The 20,245-nt window shown below is 40.6% G+C and overlaps 1 protein-coding gene across 1 annotated transcript in view; it reads right to left on the bottom strand.

Moving 5' to 3' along the window:
• Nucleotides 1-603: 603 nt before the first annotated feature.
• LOC139119082 (uncharacterized) overlaps nucleotides 604-20,245 on the bottom strand; it is a 37,942-nt gene continuing 18,300 nt past the window's right edge. The window contains exons 3-21 of the mRNA XM_070682709.1: nucleotides 18,337-18,772; nucleotides 17,181-17,321; nucleotides 16,677-16,815; nucleotides 15,966-16,116; nucleotides 15,163-15,285; nucleotides 14,559-14,822; nucleotides 13,896-14,052; nucleotides 13,009-13,164; nucleotides 11,824-11,941; nucleotides 11,317-11,473; nucleotides 9,609-10,880; nucleotides 9,177-9,413; nucleotides 8,544-8,750; nucleotides 7,705-7,969; nucleotides 7,044-7,264; nucleotides 6,212-6,373; nucleotides 4,282-4,449; nucleotides 3,718-3,835; nucleotides 604-3,226 (exon numbers count right to left, since the gene is read on the bottom strand). Of these exons, the coding sequence (XP_070538810.1) occupies nucleotides 2,329-3,226; nucleotides 3,718-3,835; nucleotides 4,282-4,449; nucleotides 6,212-6,373; nucleotides 7,044-7,264; nucleotides 7,705-7,969; nucleotides 8,544-8,750; nucleotides 9,177-9,413; nucleotides 9,609-10,880; nucleotides 11,317-11,473; nucleotides 11,824-11,941; nucleotides 13,009-13,164; nucleotides 13,896-14,052; nucleotides 14,559-14,822; nucleotides 15,163-15,285; nucleotides 15,966-16,116; nucleotides 16,677-16,815; nucleotides 17,181-17,321; nucleotides 18,337-18,772 (5,390 nt within the window). The 3' untranslated portion in view covers nucleotides 604-2,328. The remainder of the gene's footprint in view (nucleotides 3,227-3,717; nucleotides 3,836-4,281; nucleotides 4,450-6,211; nucleotides 6,374-7,043; nucleotides 7,265-7,704; nucleotides 7,970-8,543; nucleotides 8,751-9,176; nucleotides 9,414-9,608; nucleotides 10,881-11,316; nucleotides 11,474-11,823; nucleotides 11,942-13,008; nucleotides 13,165-13,895; nucleotides 14,053-14,558; nucleotides 14,823-15,162; nucleotides 15,286-15,965; nucleotides 16,117-16,676; nucleotides 16,816-17,180; nucleotides 17,322-18,336; nucleotides 18,773-20,245) is intronic.

Consider the following 20,245-nt stretch of genomic DNA (forward strand, 5'->3'; position numbering starts at 1 on the left):
AATTAATTGCCAATCCATAGCAGTTAATGCTCGTTTCTAGCCTTGTGATTGGAAAAAGCGATGGGACTTTTTATGCAGGCTACAAAGCAGAAAATATCGGGCTGATTAACAGTAACAGATTTCTAACAGTTAATTCATGCATACAAAAAAAAATAAAAGATATGATTTCATTATTAAGTAAAATTCAAACTTTAATTGCATCATAAAACACGGTTTTATGATGAACAGTTTTTAAAATCAATGTGAAAAAAACAACAATGTAAATGAAAGAAACATAGAAGAAATGTTTCCACCCTTATCACGATTGGAACTAATATTGGAGAATTGGATCTTTATATTTTTCCAATTTCTCAAAAATCTTGGGTGACCTATAGTTCGTTGTTGCAATGTTACAAATTACTCATAAAAATAAGTGCACTCTTAAAGAGAAAAGCAGATAAGCTTACATTTGCATAAACCGACATTACTTAACCATTCAATTATCCCAAATTAACTCCGATCGTGTTCTAAGTGGACTGGAAATCTGTTGCAAACGGCAATTCGCAAATGTTCCCGCCTGGCGCCGGACAGTCAAGGTCTATAATTCGATAGTGGACGCGAAACCACTCCAAAACACCTTTATTCATACCTCCATCATAATGTCATGCCTTGTATTGTAAATGATTTCTGTACAGCAAATTTTAGAAGAATATAATCGTAAATCTATTGAACAAATCAGTTCTTTGTATAAATAATTTTAAACTTGAATCACTCTTTAAAAACTTTCAAAATATCTCCATCTATATTTAAATGAACTTTAAGAAAGATATCTGTATATTTTAATTTAGCTACAACCTATCATGGTAAAAAAGAACCGGCTTCAATCTGTAAATAGCCTTTGAAAATATTTTACAATACGAGCTTTTTTTATCAGGTCTTATTTCCTTATACCCTCCGCCTTTTTGACGTTTGCTGCCATACACGACAAACCGTGTCTCTTTGTCGCAGTCTGGCGTTGCGTCTTAAAGACGTGAAGTACATGTAGTTAGGTAAACTGACCAGCTACGACGTGGTCGAGGGAATCTTAGTGGGACGAAAGTTACCGCGCCAGCACGATATTAATCAAATGCGCAGACCGCAAATACTCTGTTTTTTTTTCCTTCTAGAGGGCTGTCCATATAAGGTTAACCGTAACTGAACAAGTACTGGGATGGAACGTTCATAAACAGATTATTTCTGCTTTCAGGTAATCTCGATATAATTGTCAAGTACACATGCAAACACACAAACGACCGACCGAACGAACGAACGAACAAACAAACAACAGACAAACAAACAAATAACAAACAAAAAATTGCCTGTAAATCAAAATGTTGTTGATTCTACTCGGAACAGATCCTTAAGTCTAGGATATAGGCTTCCAAACTTGAAAGGAAAAACTTTGGATATTCAAAAATGAATTCTAGCCGTTGCAATGTTATCACATATGTAAAGAATATCTACGTCAAAACGTTGCATCAAAATGGGTGATGAGTGTATTCTCAAAATATGCATGTCATTCGTTATGATAAATATACATGGTTGCATTTGTGGCGGTAAACAAGACAAAAGGCAAAAATGTGTAATCTCTCACCAAAGGGGAACACCACTCAGAGTATGAGTCGATGATATACTTATTTCGATTGAAGTGTGTTGAAGGCACTGTTTTAGATTTTGACATTCAGCTTAAATCTGCATACTAAATAAGGCAACTTAGCACAACCTGGGAGACGATACTTCAAGGATTGTGGTATGTGATTTGTCTAGTTCAGTACGTGACATCACCAACCATATGTAAATGGTAATTTCTGGTAAAATGCTAGAAGCTAAAGTCACACGATTTTATAATTTACATAATTAACATGAACGGTGAGATTAAAAATTGTTGAACGAAAAACATGCATTGACCTAGACTGGAAGTTGCTTCGCCCGAGGGCGCTCCCTACGCTAACTAAGAGCGTAGGGAGCACACTCGAGCGCTGGATCTTACAGTCTTGAAGTGATCCTGATTGCATACATGTTTTATGAAAGACGTCGAATTCCATTCGATTAACTGTAGTTTTATACATGCGAACAGATAACTGTATGTAATTAAATACAAACTAAACATTTCGCCTTGCTCTGAGTAAATCAGTTTTACAATATGTACATGATAATAGTATACTTACATACATACGTACATACATACATACATACATACATACATACATACATACATACATACATACATACATATTTTTGATGATTTTTTTATCGTTATTGATTTTACTATATCCGAATGCGTACGTTGTGTAAATAGAAGATTGGGAATTAGACGATGATAATATTGTCCGTCGCTTCATTGTCGCCTGTGTAGGCAAGTTGCATTTCATGAAGTAGATCTCTGCCAAACTGGTACTCATTATGTTGATCTTGTGACTGTAGTACATTCTCCGGTGTCGGGGTACGTAGTTGAAAATTGCCCGTCCAGGGCGTATGGTCGTCGGCGTTGGTCATGTCGCCCAGGTTGGGATCGTCTTCTGTATACGGATTGGACAGGACGGCGTCAAGGTACGTGTCGTCATAATCGACGGGCGGATAACTATTTGCATAACTGTATTGTTCATGTCGCGCGGCTATGACCTTTTCTAAAACCGTGTTAAAAGACGGAATCTGGTTAGGGTCTAGTTCATCGCTTTCGCCAGGAATTTCCTCTTCTTCTGTCTCTGGTGTATCTTCATTTCGCAGTAGAGGGCGCTCTCCAATATCATGGAGTTCCCTATTTTTGATTGGATGGAATTCAGTCGGATATCGTGGTCTAGTGTTTCTTTGCTCGTGCCTGAATCCTTCCTGCAGACCATCTGGTATAAATGTGTCGTCTGTTGTGTCATGTTCAACAACACTGGCGCTGTCGCTTCCGGTCTCATCCTTGCCCTCGTCGATGGGACTGTGTATTGGCTTGAAAATAGCATCAACAGTACCTGACGATATTATAGAGGGCGCCTCTCGAAATCTAACCTGTCTCACCTGCCCGTTTCCAGTGAGTTCAGTCGACAAAACGTCATCGATGCTGTTGATAGTATCATAGTAATGACCATTCCTCCCCACTCCTGACTCTGCGGATCTCTGCAAATATGTGGTTTTCATGTCCATGACCTCTTCAAGAATAAGTTGGTTTTGGAGTGGATTTGCGTCTTCGTCAGGCGGTGGTTTTGGTGTTCTCCATCGTCTGAAAAGAGAAACGTACAAGCAAACTTTGGAAGTGGATAATTTTCTGAAGTAATTATTGTGAACGGGCATGTTGGAAAAGCTGTAACCTCTGCAGATTAAGATGATGTATGTCTACATTTATGATTCAAGTAAGATACAACTTTTTTTTACTGACAATATTCAATGATTAGTCGAACAATCGGACTACAGTTACCCCTCCGAAATACAAAAACACAACATCCATTCTTTATCATTTTCAAAATTTCTTACAACTTCTCTATCACAAACCAACTGTAACACAAATAGTAGTTTTCAAGAAGCCAGGTTAACCGCCACGTTCACGGTGTTTACACGATGAAGATGGTGTTAGACTGAAGGATCCGAAGAGAGGGGAGCGTAGACAGCGCCCTCGAGCGACGGATCTTCCAATCTAGGATGTTGAGGTTGATGAACTCGTCTGTTTGGACAAACTGGAAAATAGAAATTTATCAAAGTATTAAATATGATTACCTCTTCCGAAGTGCCAAAATCGCTACAATTATGATCAGTATAATTATACCGATAACACCCAGTGATACCGCCGTCACAAAGTAAATAACAGCAAGTCTATTATTCTGTGTAGATGATCCTAACCATAAGAAAATAAATAATCAAAATTATTAGTATCATCAGAAAAGTTTGAATGTCGATGGTTTATGGTGTTACCATTGTACGAGTCTCTGACGAAACGAAAGCTAATAAAAGATGTACGGAAGATCACGAAATTTATGGTGAGCTCAATGCGAAGATTAGCGACCCAGATCACGCTTGCATTATTTCCCTTTCAGGGACAAACTGTTCTCGGTAATCCACAATACAATTCGGTTTTTCATGCTTCCGCTTCTAAAGAGCATCAAGTAAAATCCTGTAGAAACAGTTTGTAGGCCGAAATGGCGGCTCAGACGAAATCAAAACCTAGGTTGATCCTTTTGTCTTTTGGTTACATCTACAAATTTGATGTACTCTTCACGGGTCACATTATAGAACATTCTTGACGCTAATAAGAATCCAACATTCTCAAGCAGAAGAGCATACCCAGATGTCTGCAACTGTCTTCGGAAGTCGCTCCCTCGCTGCGAGTGGTCAAATCATCGGAGCAGGGACTACACCACTCGGACGATGTGTTCGGTTTGAAGTATCCCACGGGGCACAGGGAACAAGGCTGGAATCCATAGAATGACTGGGACCCTGGTCCGCAAATTTCTGTCGGTAAGGGAAATCGAACACTTTGGATGGAAGCAGTTGGCGCAGCTGGTATATACTGACTGCACATGTTGTGGTGAAGCTCAGGGGTTTTCAGAATGCATGGCAGAAAGAGGGAAATCCATTTGGCGGCATAGCTCAATTGAAATAAAGATCATCAACATCTTACCATTTTCATTTCACTGTACTGCTGTACATATGTGCGTGGAGCTATTGACCCCTTTCATAAGTCTGGCGCCCTCCTATGGCCACTGTGAATTTGTTATCAAAGCGAGGCCACTGGGGAAAACCCTGGGCAGGGGCTGGAGAGTTTTCCCAAGTGGCCTCGCCTTGACTTCAAATTCACAGTGGCCACTCGTCTGGTTCCCTGACCCATTTCCCCGGTAGAGGGCGTGGGGAAATATAGGGTCAGGTACCGGCTAATGTAAACATGGACGCTATTGGGTTAAAATAAAACAAGCTGTGATTGGATGAAAGTAACACTTGTAACTTTTTCTCATCTTTCTTGGGTTTCGCACTTTCAGGCTCACTTGACACCAACTTCTTGTTTGTACCACAAAGCCGTGGAGGTAGAAAGAAAGACTTTCTACCTCCATGATTTAGCCACTGTGATTTAGCACACCTCTTAAACCTCTTTTAGAACGTCGACATGATGCCTGGCATTTTTCACGAAATTCGGACTCCATTCTATCCATCGAAATCAATCCTCGTTCACAGTTCCAATAAAATTTGCTTTCAATTAGCTGTGATATTGCAGCAGTACTTGTGGCGTGTATCGAACGTGCTCGGGTCATTGCGGTCACGCCACAGTCGGCGATGACCTCAATGACCCTAGCGCGTTCGATACACGCAACAAGTACTGCTGCGATATCACAGCCAGCCTTCAATCATCTCTATTTCCCCGTACTTCTGGATTAATCCTTTCAGTTTATGTTTCCCGTCTCGTGTGCCAATTTTTTTGGTTCAGATACCAGTGTTCGAACATAATTCTGATCCAGTCGAATTTTGACCGGCGTTTTCATAGCGCAGCCATATTTGTTGTAGCATGTTCTGTCAGGTGACTAACCTCCGCCATCTTGAACAAAATTCTGTTCAAGATGGCTACCCGGTACCTGACCCTATATTTCCCCACGCCCTCTACCGGGGAAATGGGTCAGGGAACCAGACTAAGTGGCCACAGGAGGGCGCTAGACTTATGAAAAGGGTCTATTGTATTAGACATTTCCCTTGCAACAATTGACAATTTATGAATATTCAAATAGAGCTAGCAAAGGTCTTGTATTAATTTAGGCAGTTGCATTTTCTCGCCAAAATTTCCAGCTGACAAACTATCATATGTGTGTGCAGCATAACTTCATTGACATCATGAAAGGGTGCGGTTTTTTACTCGGGCTATGCTATTGGCAGATTTTAAGACTGTTTCGAGGTACATTTTGAACCAATGAAATTTTCTATGATACTGACCCTATGGCCGTGGTCTCATATAAGGGCTATGCAAGTGTAAATTAAGGGGGCTGCAATCCAGCTGACATCATTAAATTAAAGACAATCGCAAGATAATTAAGCAAAATAAATAGGTGTCGCTCATTACATTGTAAGCTTTCCAAATATTCAGTGAGTGACATATGTTCATATATTCTCTGTTAGACCGTACGCTCAATTTCCCCATAGCAATACTGACAAAGTACTAGTTACCGCTAAAAAGGCGGGAAAGGGTGTGGACCGATAATTTCCTCCACTGAAGTGAAGCGTCACTACTTACCAAGACATAGTGACTCGTCGTCACTTCCGGCACCTATGGTCGTGTGCCCAGTTGGGCATGGTTGGCAATCAAGCTGGGAACTTTCAGATTGATAAGTGTCTTCTGGACACAACGAACAAGAGTTGGCCTGAAGGTCGGTGCGTGTGCCTCTGGGACAAGAAGCTGTTAAGGGAAAGCAGAAAAAAGATGAGTTCTGTTTAAAAGATGTTAAAAGGGGTTGTTTGCATCAAACAATATTCCATAGTGTATGCTAGAGCCTGAACTAAAAGTGCACGCTTCTACTGCAGTCATACAGAAAGGGCGGGAAACTTAAAATGTCGTCACTCGCATTTCGATGCAAACTCTTACAGAATTCACATATATATTGAAAGGTAAGACGACGGTAACGCAATAGGCCTACAAGAAAACATAATGTGTTCTTGTAAGCAAAGTGGCTCCGACTCAGGTATTGCGTGGGTCTGCCAGAATTTTATATTATTTTTTTATGTTCTTGTCCTCTGCAAACCATCATAGAGCGAAAGAGGGGTCAATGTTCATGTTGGTTTTGAAAATGTGAAAAAAAAAACGAAGTTTAAATTGGGAAATTAAATAGGGTACGGCGGGTTACAGGAATCGCGCATGTATTTTGTTTTCTTTCATTGTGAATATTGCGTCAGTGTCAATGCCTTGCGTGCTTTTGTCGTTATATGATCACATCACTCTGTGCATTCACCATCTCGCCTCTATCGAAATCATCGAAAATGGCATCTTGGAAAAAAAGAACCACTATAACAAACACCAGCTGGGACACTTGTACATTAGTTACAAGAATCTCATCGCGAGCGATATTTACCGCAAGAGCCGTCTCCAAGGGATATTTCTCCGGCGGAGCAAGCCAGGACAACCTCGGTAACGGCGACGTTTTGTGCGTCAAGGGTGTAGCTGTGCCCGTCCACTTCGATGTCCAAGCTGCTCGGTGAAGCAAGCACGTCCTCGAGCGAGGATTGTAGGCCATCTTTCAGGGAGTTAAACGCCGACAGCTCATCCGTGGTATTCAGAGATGTCGTATCGTTGCTGCAACGGTAGAAGAATATTGGCGTTCAAAATCAAGGGCGACATTACCACTTTTCAATCACATTTCACATTTTAATTAAACAAGAATGAACAGCAATACCGTTCAAACGTTCGATTTCAACTCTATAGTAATTGTATCGTCAATATTTCGAGTAAAAACTAGTGTCTCGAAATTCAACATTGCGTTGATGTCGTGTTCAATAGTAAGTTTATTAGTGCGTTCTTTGGTGTAGTTTAAAACTTATTTCTTTCTTCCTTTCAGATTAAATTGTTATATGTATTTTCTTCCACCTCAAATAATTGCATAACACATCTAAGAACCTTTTTGTTTCTGAGGTTAATAAGTTTTGTGATTTCTTTTGCGTTTTTTCTATACGAACAATCAATTTGATGTGTTCTCTCACATTGCTGCAATGAATGAATAATAGAGAGAAACTCACATTTGCGCTTCTAATGTGAAATTCAGCGATACACTGGCTGTGTCCCTTCGGAAGATCCTGGTCCAAGTTTCCGTGACTGCTCTCCGTCTCCTGGCTCCCCGATTATCAAAGGTTACTGTACACTCATGTCCACGACACGCTGAAAGGGCGTCCACCAAATTGTTCGTGAACACTTCCCGGAACGAATTGGCGCCCTCTATGTTGTCGAAGGCGGGCCCCAGGAACGGGAAGCTGGCAGTGAAAACAGCCTTTAGTGGCGTCAACTCTGAAAATCGAGAATAGAAAAATCATGCTTTTTATCAAACAATGTAGATAAGAGGTGTTACCAGTTTCAGACCTGATGACCAGACTGTGGATTTAGCTAGAAACGAAAACCAGAAATCAGAGGTTTTTATTAATGATCAGTAACTTCGAAGGCGACTTTAGCTTATATTTTAGAGAAACATACATTTGTTTGGACAGCTACGTCACACAAAAGAAGAGTTTGTGGCGCGATCGTGACACCAATGATAACGCTATTCGTCGCTGTTTCCATGGTAATTCTTGCCGAACAGGCACAGAGAAGTTCGCAAGGGAGCGCCATTTGATAAATCATGAAAAGTATTACTAATAAAGTGTTGAAATTTTTATCATTTGCCACAGTCATACTGAACCCTTGAGACGTAAACTAAAGTACAGTGGCAACGGTAATTCGGCTGCAGCATTGATTCTCTTGGACTGAGAAGGTACCCTTTGACATTTAACAGGAATTTGTAAATTTACAAACATTATGTTCATGTATGGAGTATAGTAATGAGTGCATGAAATCGTTAGGATATGGCATGGAAGTCGAGCTTTACCTTGACAGGGCGGCATGACTCTACCAGGTGTCCACAGTCCATCGCCCGAGTCTGTGTAACAACTCCATTCTTGTTGTAGGCCAATGGGCTGTCCATAACCTTCGAAACAGACGACTGAGCAGACGTTCCTACTGCCAACGTTATTGTCCTCAACATTACATTCCAATCCACCGTTTTCTGGTGGTTGAAGATCCCGGCAACGGGGAACTGTAGGCAGAATAAAAACACTCAATACCTTTAGAATGATTGATATTTTGTAATTTTGATGGGAGATGATAACGTTTTCTGTTTGTTTGTTAGTTAATTTGTCTGTCACGTCTGTCTGTCTGTCTGGTGTATGTATGTATGTATGTATGTATGTATGTATGTATGTATGTATGTATGTATGTATGTACTTGCCAGTATGAAAGTATGCATGTCATGAAAGTATTCGATCCATTCTAGTTTATTGGTGATGTTCGCATTTTGAGATAAAGCACCTAGGAAACACCAGGAAAAATCAAATATAGGCGAGAACAACGACGTTCTCCGGGAATAAAATCATGGATGAATGAATGAATCGTGTACAGCATCTGATTCACCGAGTAGCATTTATTACTTTCTGAAGGGTATTCTTGTTCCAAAAGACCTTACCAATAACATTTGCCGAGGTATTGCACATGGCACAGTTACCGGACGAATCACAGCCTTGGAATATTATTTCACTCAGTCCCCATCTGTCCAATTGGCTCGGATTGGCATTGCTGTTGACAACGCCGTCCACTGAATCGATAAACCTGGGACCTGCTGATGGGACGACAGCGACTGGTATGCTCGTTGTTTCGATGGTGAAAACAGAATCGCAATTTTCAACAAACGGCGGCTCGGTATCTGAAATTACAATAATAAGTATGTGAGGTATGTCACTTTTGGGTACGTTGTACCGATTGAGTGGTGAAAAGGAGCAGCGTGATGCTCGCATCCGATCGACAGTTGAAGCTTTTACTTGCGTGTAGGACAAATGTAGCGATTTCGACCGATTTGTATGATAAGATTTGAGGGAAATTATCTTTCTACAACTCTTACCTTTTGTTGTCAATCGGTTTTCTGTCGTTACTGGCAAGCGTGTACTTCTCGGTACCGACGTTGAAATAACGGTCGTTCCCTCTATCGTTGTACTTGTCTGAAATCGTGTTGTTACGGGCTGTGTTAGAGTCATTCCTGATGTTGATGGCGCCATTTTTGTCTCATTGGATGTTGCGGGTAGAGTGGTTTGTGTCGCAGTTTGCTGCTGTGGTATTGTTTGAGGCTGTGTCATTCCTGATGTTGGTGGCGCTGTTGTGGACACTTTGGATGTTGCAGGTGTAGTGGATAGTATCGTTGTTGGCTGTGCTGTTGTTTTCTCCACAGTTGATATCACTGTCGCCTCGGCCGTTTCCGTCACTGTTGATGAATTTGTCGTCGCCATTGTCGAACGAACTTTCGTCGACGACGTTGCGTTTTCGGTTCTCAATTCTAGCGTCGTCACATATGTCGGATCAGACGTTTTCGAATCAGGCGTTTTCAGTGGTGTTGGCCTGGGGACCGATAGAGTTGGTCGTATCGGTGTCAGTGAAGATGTCGCGATCGGTAAAGTACCATTTGTTTCGGATTGTCCTGTCGTGATTGTCGTGTCGTTCTCATTCATGACTTCGGAGGACAGAGATCCATCCGCCGTAAGAGTTGACTGACTCTCGGAGGTTGTCGTCAGCATCCCTGAAGTCAAGGTAGTCTGTTGTGTAGTGTTGGGTCCGGTACTTTCCTGTGCTGTAGTCGCTGTTGAGCTCAGCGAAGTTGTCATCGAGGACCTGTTCACATCCTCCGACTCGGCATCCAAAGTCACGTTGTTTACTTGGGTAGTGGTGAAATTTGAAATAGGAGAGTTGGTCGACCTCCCGGCATCCTGAGTGGCACCAGCAGTTGCAACATCCGTTTCAGTGTCGTCCGTCTGAATAACTGGTGTTTTCTGGGTGTTCGACAAGCCAGTAGTGTATCCATTGGTGGTGAACAGCGCCGTTTGAGAGCTAGTCTGCGTTACATTGTACATGTCTCTATACTCTGATGTGTCAGTGCCGTTAAACGGTTCCCCGGACACGATCGATGTCACCGCCTTCTCTGTCGTCAATGCACCGTATTCTGGGCTTGTCGAAGCTACCGTCGTCGTCGTTTCTTCACCTGTGTCGGGAGTTGGATTTCGATCGGAGCCTCCTTCCACTGTTTTTGTTGGAGCCTTCGTCGTAAAACCCTCTCCAGCGACACAATAAGATGCGGATGAATTTGTCAAGCAGATACCACTGCAGTCATTCATATAACATGGCGCTGCCAAAAAAAAACAGCAAACAGGCGGTTAATTAATTGAATATGATATATATATATATATATATATATATATATATATATATATATATATATATATATATATATATATACACACACACAATTATGTTACGAAACGGGGTTTTTTTGGTGTGGTTTTTTTGTTTTCTGGTTTGTCTTTTTTTGTTTTTTGTCCGAAATCGAGTTTCTATAGGCATACAAAAGAAAACGAACCGAATACCTGCCGTCTTTATATAAGAGCTCACTAATTAAGGGATGAACGTTTCGTTTTGACAACCGTTACGGTAGAGCTTCATCCATTTGTCAGTATGTGCGACGCACACAGTCGCAGCAAGCTTACTACACGACCATGCGGGGAAACGCCAAACATAGGACTTGAGTTCAATGCCAGCATTGAGGTAACGCAAGTCAAACCTACCAGAGATGTCCTTTGGTTGTCTGCTTTCATCAAACATAATCAGATGCGTCGGATTCCCAGTGATGGACACAGATCGAACCAAAGTGCCACCATATTCCAAGTTCACAGCTTTGGCCTTGATGGCACCAACAGATTGGTCCGTCCAATAGAGGTAACTCTGCAGAACGAAGGGAAGGATTTGTTCATGCATATAGCCATGTAGCATTTGAGTTACCTACTGTAGCTTAGCCTAATGTTACCAGGTAATGTAGATTATGGATAATGTCTGCACTCTTCATCATTCCAAAGCGATCGTTATGACTAGCGTCTACATCTTCCCTTCTGTAATACGTAATCTCTCTCTCTCTCTCTCTCTCTCTCTCTCTCTCTCTCTCTCTCTCTCTCTCTCTCTCTCTCTCTCTCTCTCTCTCTCTCTCTCTCGTCTGAAATCTCTGTTTGTCCGTCGGTAAATACGCGTTAGTAAATGATGAATGTCGTGCGACGAAAAGATGACATGTACATGGTTACCTGAAAAAGTGTTACAGAAGTCAAGGACGCTTTGTAGTAGGTGTAATTGACTTCAAAGTCACTGCCGTCAAAGGAATCTGATATAATAGCTTGATTTGTCTTGTCGATCCAATAAATCCTGAAAGAAAACAGAATCTTCGTAAAAAATAGCAAACTTTTGATTAATGTACGCGTTTCATCGACCTTGAAATTGGCAACTGAAGTTAACATTTACAAAACGATTCTGAATAAAATAACGTCAGAGATTAGGGCGATCAGATTATGCAACGCCCGAAGAATGATTATTCACAACTACAAAAGCAAATTCCCCGGTAAAAGATCCTGTATACAGCGGAGTGAAGAAAGATATAGGTACTGTATGCATTACAATGTGAACGGTTGATAAGATATGGAAACGTTTTGTTTTATTACTTGTGGCGTATAGCTGGACACAGCTCTGTGTACACGGGTATTTAACAGGGTCTGGGAATTTTGCTTGGTTTTCATATGCTAAATATGCCACAGACGTCATTTCCGAGTATGGAAAAGGGAATCTTGCGAATTTCCATATGCGCCTAAAATTCAACACTGAACAGCTCTTTCTACATATATACAGTCATGTTTCAGATCTGTGGCCTCAGTGGTGGATAGAGTCAAGGTGTGCGTATACACCTCTGAAATAACATTAAAAAGTTATATATATATATATATATATATATATATATATATATATATATATATATATATATATATATATATATATATGTATGTATATGGGGCTTTTGTAGGCCATGTCCTGTAATTACAATTCTGGCTGCGTAGGTATGGCAAGACTGAACGGTTTTGTTTTCAGGGAGGGTGATTTTATCTCAGGTGTGTTGTGTTTGCTTTGGAAATGGGCTAAATATTGGTCTAGGTGATACTGTTTGCAGTTCTTTTGTGACACATTTAAAGCGAAATATATCTTCTTTTAAATTATTTATCTTTTCATCCTGCTGTTTAATTTTACAATTTGCCTGTATTTGTTTCCATTTTTTATTATTACAAAGCAAATATAATCGCCACTTTCGCATTAATATATTGAATACCGATAGGAGAAATAACTCTAGAGCTTAATATGAACTCTCTCTCTCTCTCTCTCTCTCTCTCTCTCTCTCTCTCTCTCTCTCTCTCTCTCATGTCTCTCTCATGTCTCCCGATCTTTACCTCCTGGTTCGATAATCCAACGTCAGTTTTGTCGGTCTCATGTCGTTCTCCGTGAACAAAGCAGTCTGACCTGTGCCGTCAAGATACGCCCTGTAAATCACACCAACACTTATACTGGCTTTGTCTGTGTTTTTCCAAGTGCTGTAAAAGAGAAGACTGAGAAGAGACCGAATTGTATGAATTTGAGAAGAATGGGCAGAATCAATTTTTTGCTACCCTGATCTGATTTTGACACCAGAAACAGTATTTAACAATATGACGGTGCTTTAGAAAAATTACCCTTCAACCATTGATCCTTTGATAAAGCCAGTTCGTTCTTCCATAGAGAAACATAGACTGTCTATGTTCCTCTGTGGTTCTTCCGATGATGCGACTCGTGTTACTAGCTGTGCGCCCTCACCGATCACTCTTTGCCTCCACAGGTTTTGCCACGTTATTGATTAACAATAAAGTTGATTGATGTATTATTAGCAATCAACTTTGAACTTCAAATTAGATTTAGTTCATGATACTTGGTAAAGCAACTGTCCTTATTTTACACTAGAATTCGGTGAAAGATACTAATACAGCCAGGCACGGCAGTTTATATTTCAAATATAACTTCCGTGCCTGGCTATAATCGATTGTTCTTTGCATTAGTGGAGAAGTATTCGTTGATCTCAGACCGTGAACCAAACGATAGGATCAGTATGTACAGGACAATTTCGAATTCTTGGTATCAAAGACAGTAAGGCTACAAGGTGACCTTGTGATTTCCCAAACTTAGAATGGTTTTCGATCATAGTTTTCGTAAGCAAAGTAAGCAACCAGGAATATGTAAAGCAAGAAAACCATGACAACGCCCTAAATTACTCTTATCAACGTAACAGTATGAGATGTATACTCACTTTTCCTGTGGTGCCACCGCGATGTCAAGCGGGAACTCATCATCAGCCAAGGAAACCAATTCTGTGTGTCTAGCGCCATCATGTGTCGACACTGTTATAGTCTTGGCATCTTCGTCTGTCCAGTAGACATTGGACGATATCCAATCCACGGCGATCCCTGCGTGAGAAGGAAAAAAGTTAATATACTGTTAACTGGCGCTATTTCTTTGAAAATTGATCCCGACTAAAAAGGGGACACGATAACTCCTGGTGATTTCGCTTGCGATTCAAGATCTAAAAGAGCTTGATGGTGGAATTGAATCAGTCTTATTTTTATCACGTATGTTTGTTGTCGTTTCTCCTGTCATAAGGTGAGCAACAGCGACGACTTTATCTACTCGTGAGAATTCGTCAGACGACTTTTTAACGTAGCTCTTCAACAGGGGTAGAGAAAGTTTTCTTCATTGAAAAATACAATGACAGAGAATGGCAAAGTAAAAATCGGCAAATGAAATTATTTGTTTTCATTTCTGTTTGACTGGCTGTCACTCTCTTAAACTGTTAGTCCTCATTTCCATCGGTTTGTCTATCAGTCTCTTTGTCTGTATGATGGATTTCCAACTTCATCCATATCAGACCATTTTGTTCTGTTCATCTGTACCCTACTGACAAGTCAACACACACCACTTATGGTACCGTCAACTTCAGCAACTGTTGTTGGCACACTGTTTTCTCCGTCGAGCGAGAATCTTTGTACGCCCTGCGAGTCGGCATAATACAGCATGCGCCGTTCGAGATTGAAATCAATGGCCCTAACGTTTGCAGCCTCCAAAACCACGGTAACGCCTCGTAGTAGCTCAGGCTGGAGATCGATAAAGTTACCGGGAAGTCCCACGATGTGGGTGGCGTTGTACACCAGCATTTCAGGCTGCGTGATCACTTGGTCATCTAAAAAAAAGAAGACAACATAAATTTTGTATTGGTTTAACAAGGTTAATTTCGTCCACGGTATCACCAGGATATGTGGATGGGGATTTTATCATATCGTAATAAAGTTACAAAGAAGGCATTCAGTGTAATACATCAATAGCATGCAGTGCAATATTTAAATCCATGGGCCTTCAGCTGATCGTTTCTCATATCTTTACTGCACATGCGCAGTGCAAAAATCGACAAAAATATCGCTCCCTTGCTAGTACGTTGACCATTGCAAACAAAATAATTGTGACAGTTTTGGCATAAACTTTAATTTAAAAGTGAATCACTGCTATGTGTTGGTCACCCTTACCAGGCGCGCACTTTGTTGTTTGGTTGCTAACGACGTGGTAACCATGGCTGCACAAACATTGGTATCCAAGTGAGGCATTGGGGTGTTTCACGCAGGCGTGGTCGCAATATATATTACACGACTCTGAAATAAAACAAACATAATTGTACGCCGGGATTGTTTGGGCTAGAGGTGGAAATTGCTTCAAGACTGCGAAGACACCTTACTCGACTCGGAATTAACTAAAATTCATTGATAAAGAATGAGAAACATTCAACAGAAAATTGTTTTTCGAACAGGTAATAAAATGGCGATTCTGTACTTCCTTGTACTTTAGTTCCGGTTTGTCCGCGGAACAACAAACTGTGCAGAACGCCCCCACTTCGTGGTGAGTTGAATGTTCACTGACAGATAACAGATCTACACTTCTGTACATGTATTTAATGAGCTGATCAAACATACACCAACGTGTGAGATGCAATGAAGTGTTATTAACAGCAAGATCAATTAATGTATTATTTGCATGCCATAATGACTACTTTTACAAAGACTGGATTTTATTTGCATTTTTTTAGCATACAGACGATGACCAATGTGTTCAACAGTTGAAAAAATTATGACATGGTCATTTGTTGAAGCAAATCCGCGGCTTATGTCATGGTAACAGCGTCCAAACAGTATGAAATAATGTGTATAGGACGCATTGAAATATACAAATCGATGACAAAGTTTGCCGCAACTTCGCCGGAGAACTTTGCGGAAGTAATATTATATCGTTTTCTTTGTTTGATCAGACTGCCCAACGTCCACAAAGAATAGCATACCTGGTATTTGTTCTTTATACAAGGCCTGGATTACCCTCGGCAAGCCGTCTGTAGGTATGGTTACCGTATTTGTTATGGATGAATTCAGCGCCTTCACTGTCACTCTCCCATCATCGTCCATATTATGAACATTTGTAACGAAATATTCATCCTGCGTTTAAGTGACAAAAAAGCACGGACATATCATTAATAATCGAATATGAACTACACAAAATTGATTCTGGCCGTGATTACATGCTATTTCTACACTTTGAAAGCGGCACTTCTCAATCCCTGCTTTCTCGCTTTAGTTGTTGCTTACATTGACTGCTTAAGTGATTTTAATCCTTTGTTCTCCTTTAAAAGTTGTGCACAGTTAGTCAATTTGCCAAGAGGTGAATCTGATGAAAAGCCCGCCCCTTTAAGCTGAATTTGGATTTGAATTTGAATTTGGATGGGGGGTCAATGTTTTGATGAAAAAAGTTTTTTTGTAAAACCAGAAGCTCGTGTTCCTGGGATAAGTCGCGGGCTCTCTTTCCAGTGCATAAGACAGAAAGCTAAACATGACGTGTTACCGAACATGGTCACCCTGCGATATACATGTTATTGTCTTTAGACGTCACGTAAACACGGACAAAACATCATATCAGAATCTGAACATGGTCATCTATCGATATCACCAATTTTTAGAATCAATCAATCATGAAAGTCAACATTTCCTCTTTCACTCACTTCGAATGTAGCGAAGTGCCACGGAGTGTAGTTGACTACTGTTGGTATGGCTGACACGAAAACAGGGTGAACGTCCACCTCATTTAAAGGTATGTAAAAGAGAGAATCTTCGGTCATCCCTTCGTCAATAAAGTCCAACCTGTAGTAAAGAGAATCACAGGATAGTCACGATGCAGATGAAGCGTTCACTTAACAATATTTGGACGCTTACGGTTTCTTTTGTCAATGCCTATGACCGTATTACCATATATTTCAAGATCTTACTTTCCCCTTTCCTGAGATGATGTCTTTTCTCTAAAAATCTTGCCCCTCCCCTTTAACAATACCAAAAAGCGCTCTCTCTCTCTCTCTCTCTCTCTCTCTCTCTCTCTCTCTCTCTCTCTCTCTCTCTCTCTCTCTCTCTCTCGCTCTCGCTCTCTTTTAAAGCCTTTTCATCATCGTTGTTTAGCATGCATATGTAAACACTCGTAAACGAAGGGAAAAATTATCCTTCGCCATATATACCTGTTTCTATCGGTGTAGTCGGTCTGTAATCCAACCGGGCAAGTTATGTTAGTGTCCAAGATCGTCGTCCTCTCTTCACCTGCGAGAGACGCCCTCTCTATTCTTGGGTTACCGTCGCTGCAATCGCTCCAGTAGATATGGCTACAGAGGTTGACGAAGCAGAATAAAAGTTAAGTGAAGCGAGAGGTAGCGTCTGTGCTGACACAGACGTGAACATCGGGCATTGACATCCTGTGACATTACGCACCATACCACTACAATATGACATCACATATCTTTACCTTCGAAATGTGTTGATTACTTTACCATTCTATATTCGCTATTCTTATAGTTATATACAAGTATATTGATGGCGAAAATACAGCGATCTGATTTGTCGAGACGTTCTGCTATGCTCGCGACATGACACAGTTGGAACACGCGCGAGCTCTGAGTCAGAGAAAATCCCTCGCTTTAACGTTTCGTACCATGATGATATATAATTAAGGAACCACCCCAGCAACGAGTGTACTGCTAGATTTTGATCAGTTCGTTCCATATATGCACATATCAAGTGTATGTATGCCGTGAACTGGTCACAATTTCGATGAATACCTGCTGCCGGGGTGGTTTCTCGCTTAATAGTCATATTCAACACCACATAATATTACACAGCAATGCATTGCAGTGTGTGACATCATGTTTCCTATAGCGTACAGATAGATGACTCAATCATTTCTGTTATTTTATATGATTTACGTGAGTGAATAATAATACAAATTTTCATTAAAAAAGCCAAGCACTCTTCGGACAACGCATGCGAGAAATGCCTCCCGTTACAAAATGAAGGCCCTTGAGCTCTCTCGGCGTGACCGACCAAACCATGAAAACATTTGACCATATTTCATGAGCCGTCTGCTACCCAACTTTGAAAAAACGCGGTTCAGCACGCATCATCTTATGACTGTGGAGTGAGTGAGTTGAAATTGGTAGACGCAATACGAATTGAAAAGGTTTTCAAGGAGGCTTTCAAGATACGCACAATATCCTTAACCTTAACGCAAGACTCCCTAGTTTACTAATGAAAATGCGAAACATTTTCTATGTTAACTTCTCATTACTCTTGTCAGGACTTTAACAGCACCATTTCAAAGATGAAGAAACACAAATTACTTACCCGTTGATTGGATCAACGGCTAATCCCCTCGGTTTATCTAAATCCCGAACAATGTGCTTGTAAAACCGACCTTCGTATTTCGCCATTGTTATCATCTTGTATCTATCGTCTATCCAGTATATGTTTTGCGATACTTTGTCGATGGCCATGAGATACACTGCATCAGATGTTCCGTTGTAGAGTATCTTTTCAGTCGGGACCGTGTTGTACTGTACCCGTTTGATGGTCCGCGAGGTTGCACTGGCGTAGAACACCATGCCCTCGTTGTGGTCGCCAACAAAAGTGTATATCTTATCGGTCATTTTCTCTGTTAAATCCACGGGCGAATGGGCTGCTGTTGAACCGAGGTTTAGGCCGCGGAGTTGGCTGCTCGTTGGTTCGACCCCCGGGAACTGCTCGACCCAGACAACGGACGGCGTTTGGAGAGTTAAAAATGCTGTTGAAATCAAGAGCACTACATTGCTTTAAGAAATCGGGAAGCTGAAATTCAGCGCAATTCAACCACAGCGAAGCCAGGGCAAACAAACAAACAGATAAATAATAAATAAAGATCATAAGAGAAAACAATAAATTGAATAAGCATTTAATAAACTGACTGAACAACTCATGCAACATATTCAAGATGCATTGTCAATATTTGTACCCACTAAACTTCCACTGACGATAGATAGTAGTACTGACGTCACATCTTGAATATGTTGAATGTTCTGTTCAGTCGGTTATTTCAATTCGCATTAAATTTATTGATTTCTCTTATATTTATTTATTTATTTATTTATTTATTTATTTTGTTTGTTTGTTTGCTTTTTATCCTGACATCCCTGTGATTCATCATGAAATTACGATATAACCATAGCCGATTGTGCCCTTTATCATATATTTCTGTTTAGCGTCTATGCTGTCTTCCTTTACCAAGGAGTGGCGTCGACATTAACGCATTCTCAATCTTACTCAGAAGACGCCGTGGAAATTCCTACGGAACAAAACCTGATGCCGAGCTGACGAATACTGTAAGTGACTTGCGTGAGATTGCTCATATCAGATGCAACATGCACTAGGAGTCATGATTCAATACATTAACGCAGCCGTTTTGATTATCTTGCCACATAACGGATATTCCAGTGCTACTTTCTTAGGGAAGTTGGCGCCTCGAAAGTGGACAGCTTAAACTTTTGTTCAATCTTTCCTCGAGGAATCTTTCAACCATTCTCTTTCAAAATCAAGAATAAAAATCGGGGGTCACCGTGCAAATTTTTGTACTAGAGAAACAAATAACTCAAGATTTACCGATATTTGAAATTAAAAATGGCCGCCATCCCTGTGTTAACTCTAGGGAGAAAAATAAATTTTTTGAATTGCGAAAAACTAATAAGCCGGTGAAGTTTTCTTACACTAAGAGCTTTAAAATGAACCTCCACAAGTGGTATATCAGAAAAGAATTGTAAAATTGTCCAGATTTGTGTCCCCGAGGCGCGAAAAGGGAAGCATCTCTTGCAAGATTCATATATTTTTCCTGTTCCGCTATATGAATGCCACGTCTTCCTAGAGACAGTCATTTGACAGCTGCACTATGCTTATAGACAGTTAATATTGCTTTCTGGACGAGATCACCATGTTTTCCAGGCCAGTTGGTCCCGTGTGAGTTTGTATGGTATATTATTCGTGACAAGCTGCACAGTTATTAAATTATCCAGGTAGTGAAGCTGAGAGTCCTTATGAGGTGTTGAAACTAACAATAGCCCAGTTTGTTGTACAGAGTGAAAATGTACTTGAATTATTTGTTACGTTGAGCGTCAATTTACAGTGTCTGTTTTTTATGCATGTGGAACATATTATATATATTATGGTTTATTTGAAACTGAATTTATATCACCCCGACATTATTATTTGTCGGAACAGGAATGCTCGG

The sequence above is a fragment of the Ptychodera flava genome, chromosome 19, assembly GCF_041260155.1.
Source record: "Ptychodera flava strain L36383 chromosome 19, AS_Pfla_20210202, whole genome shotgun sequence".
NCBI lineage: Eukaryota > Metazoa > Hemichordata > Enteropneusta > Ptychoderidae > Ptychodera > Ptychodera flava.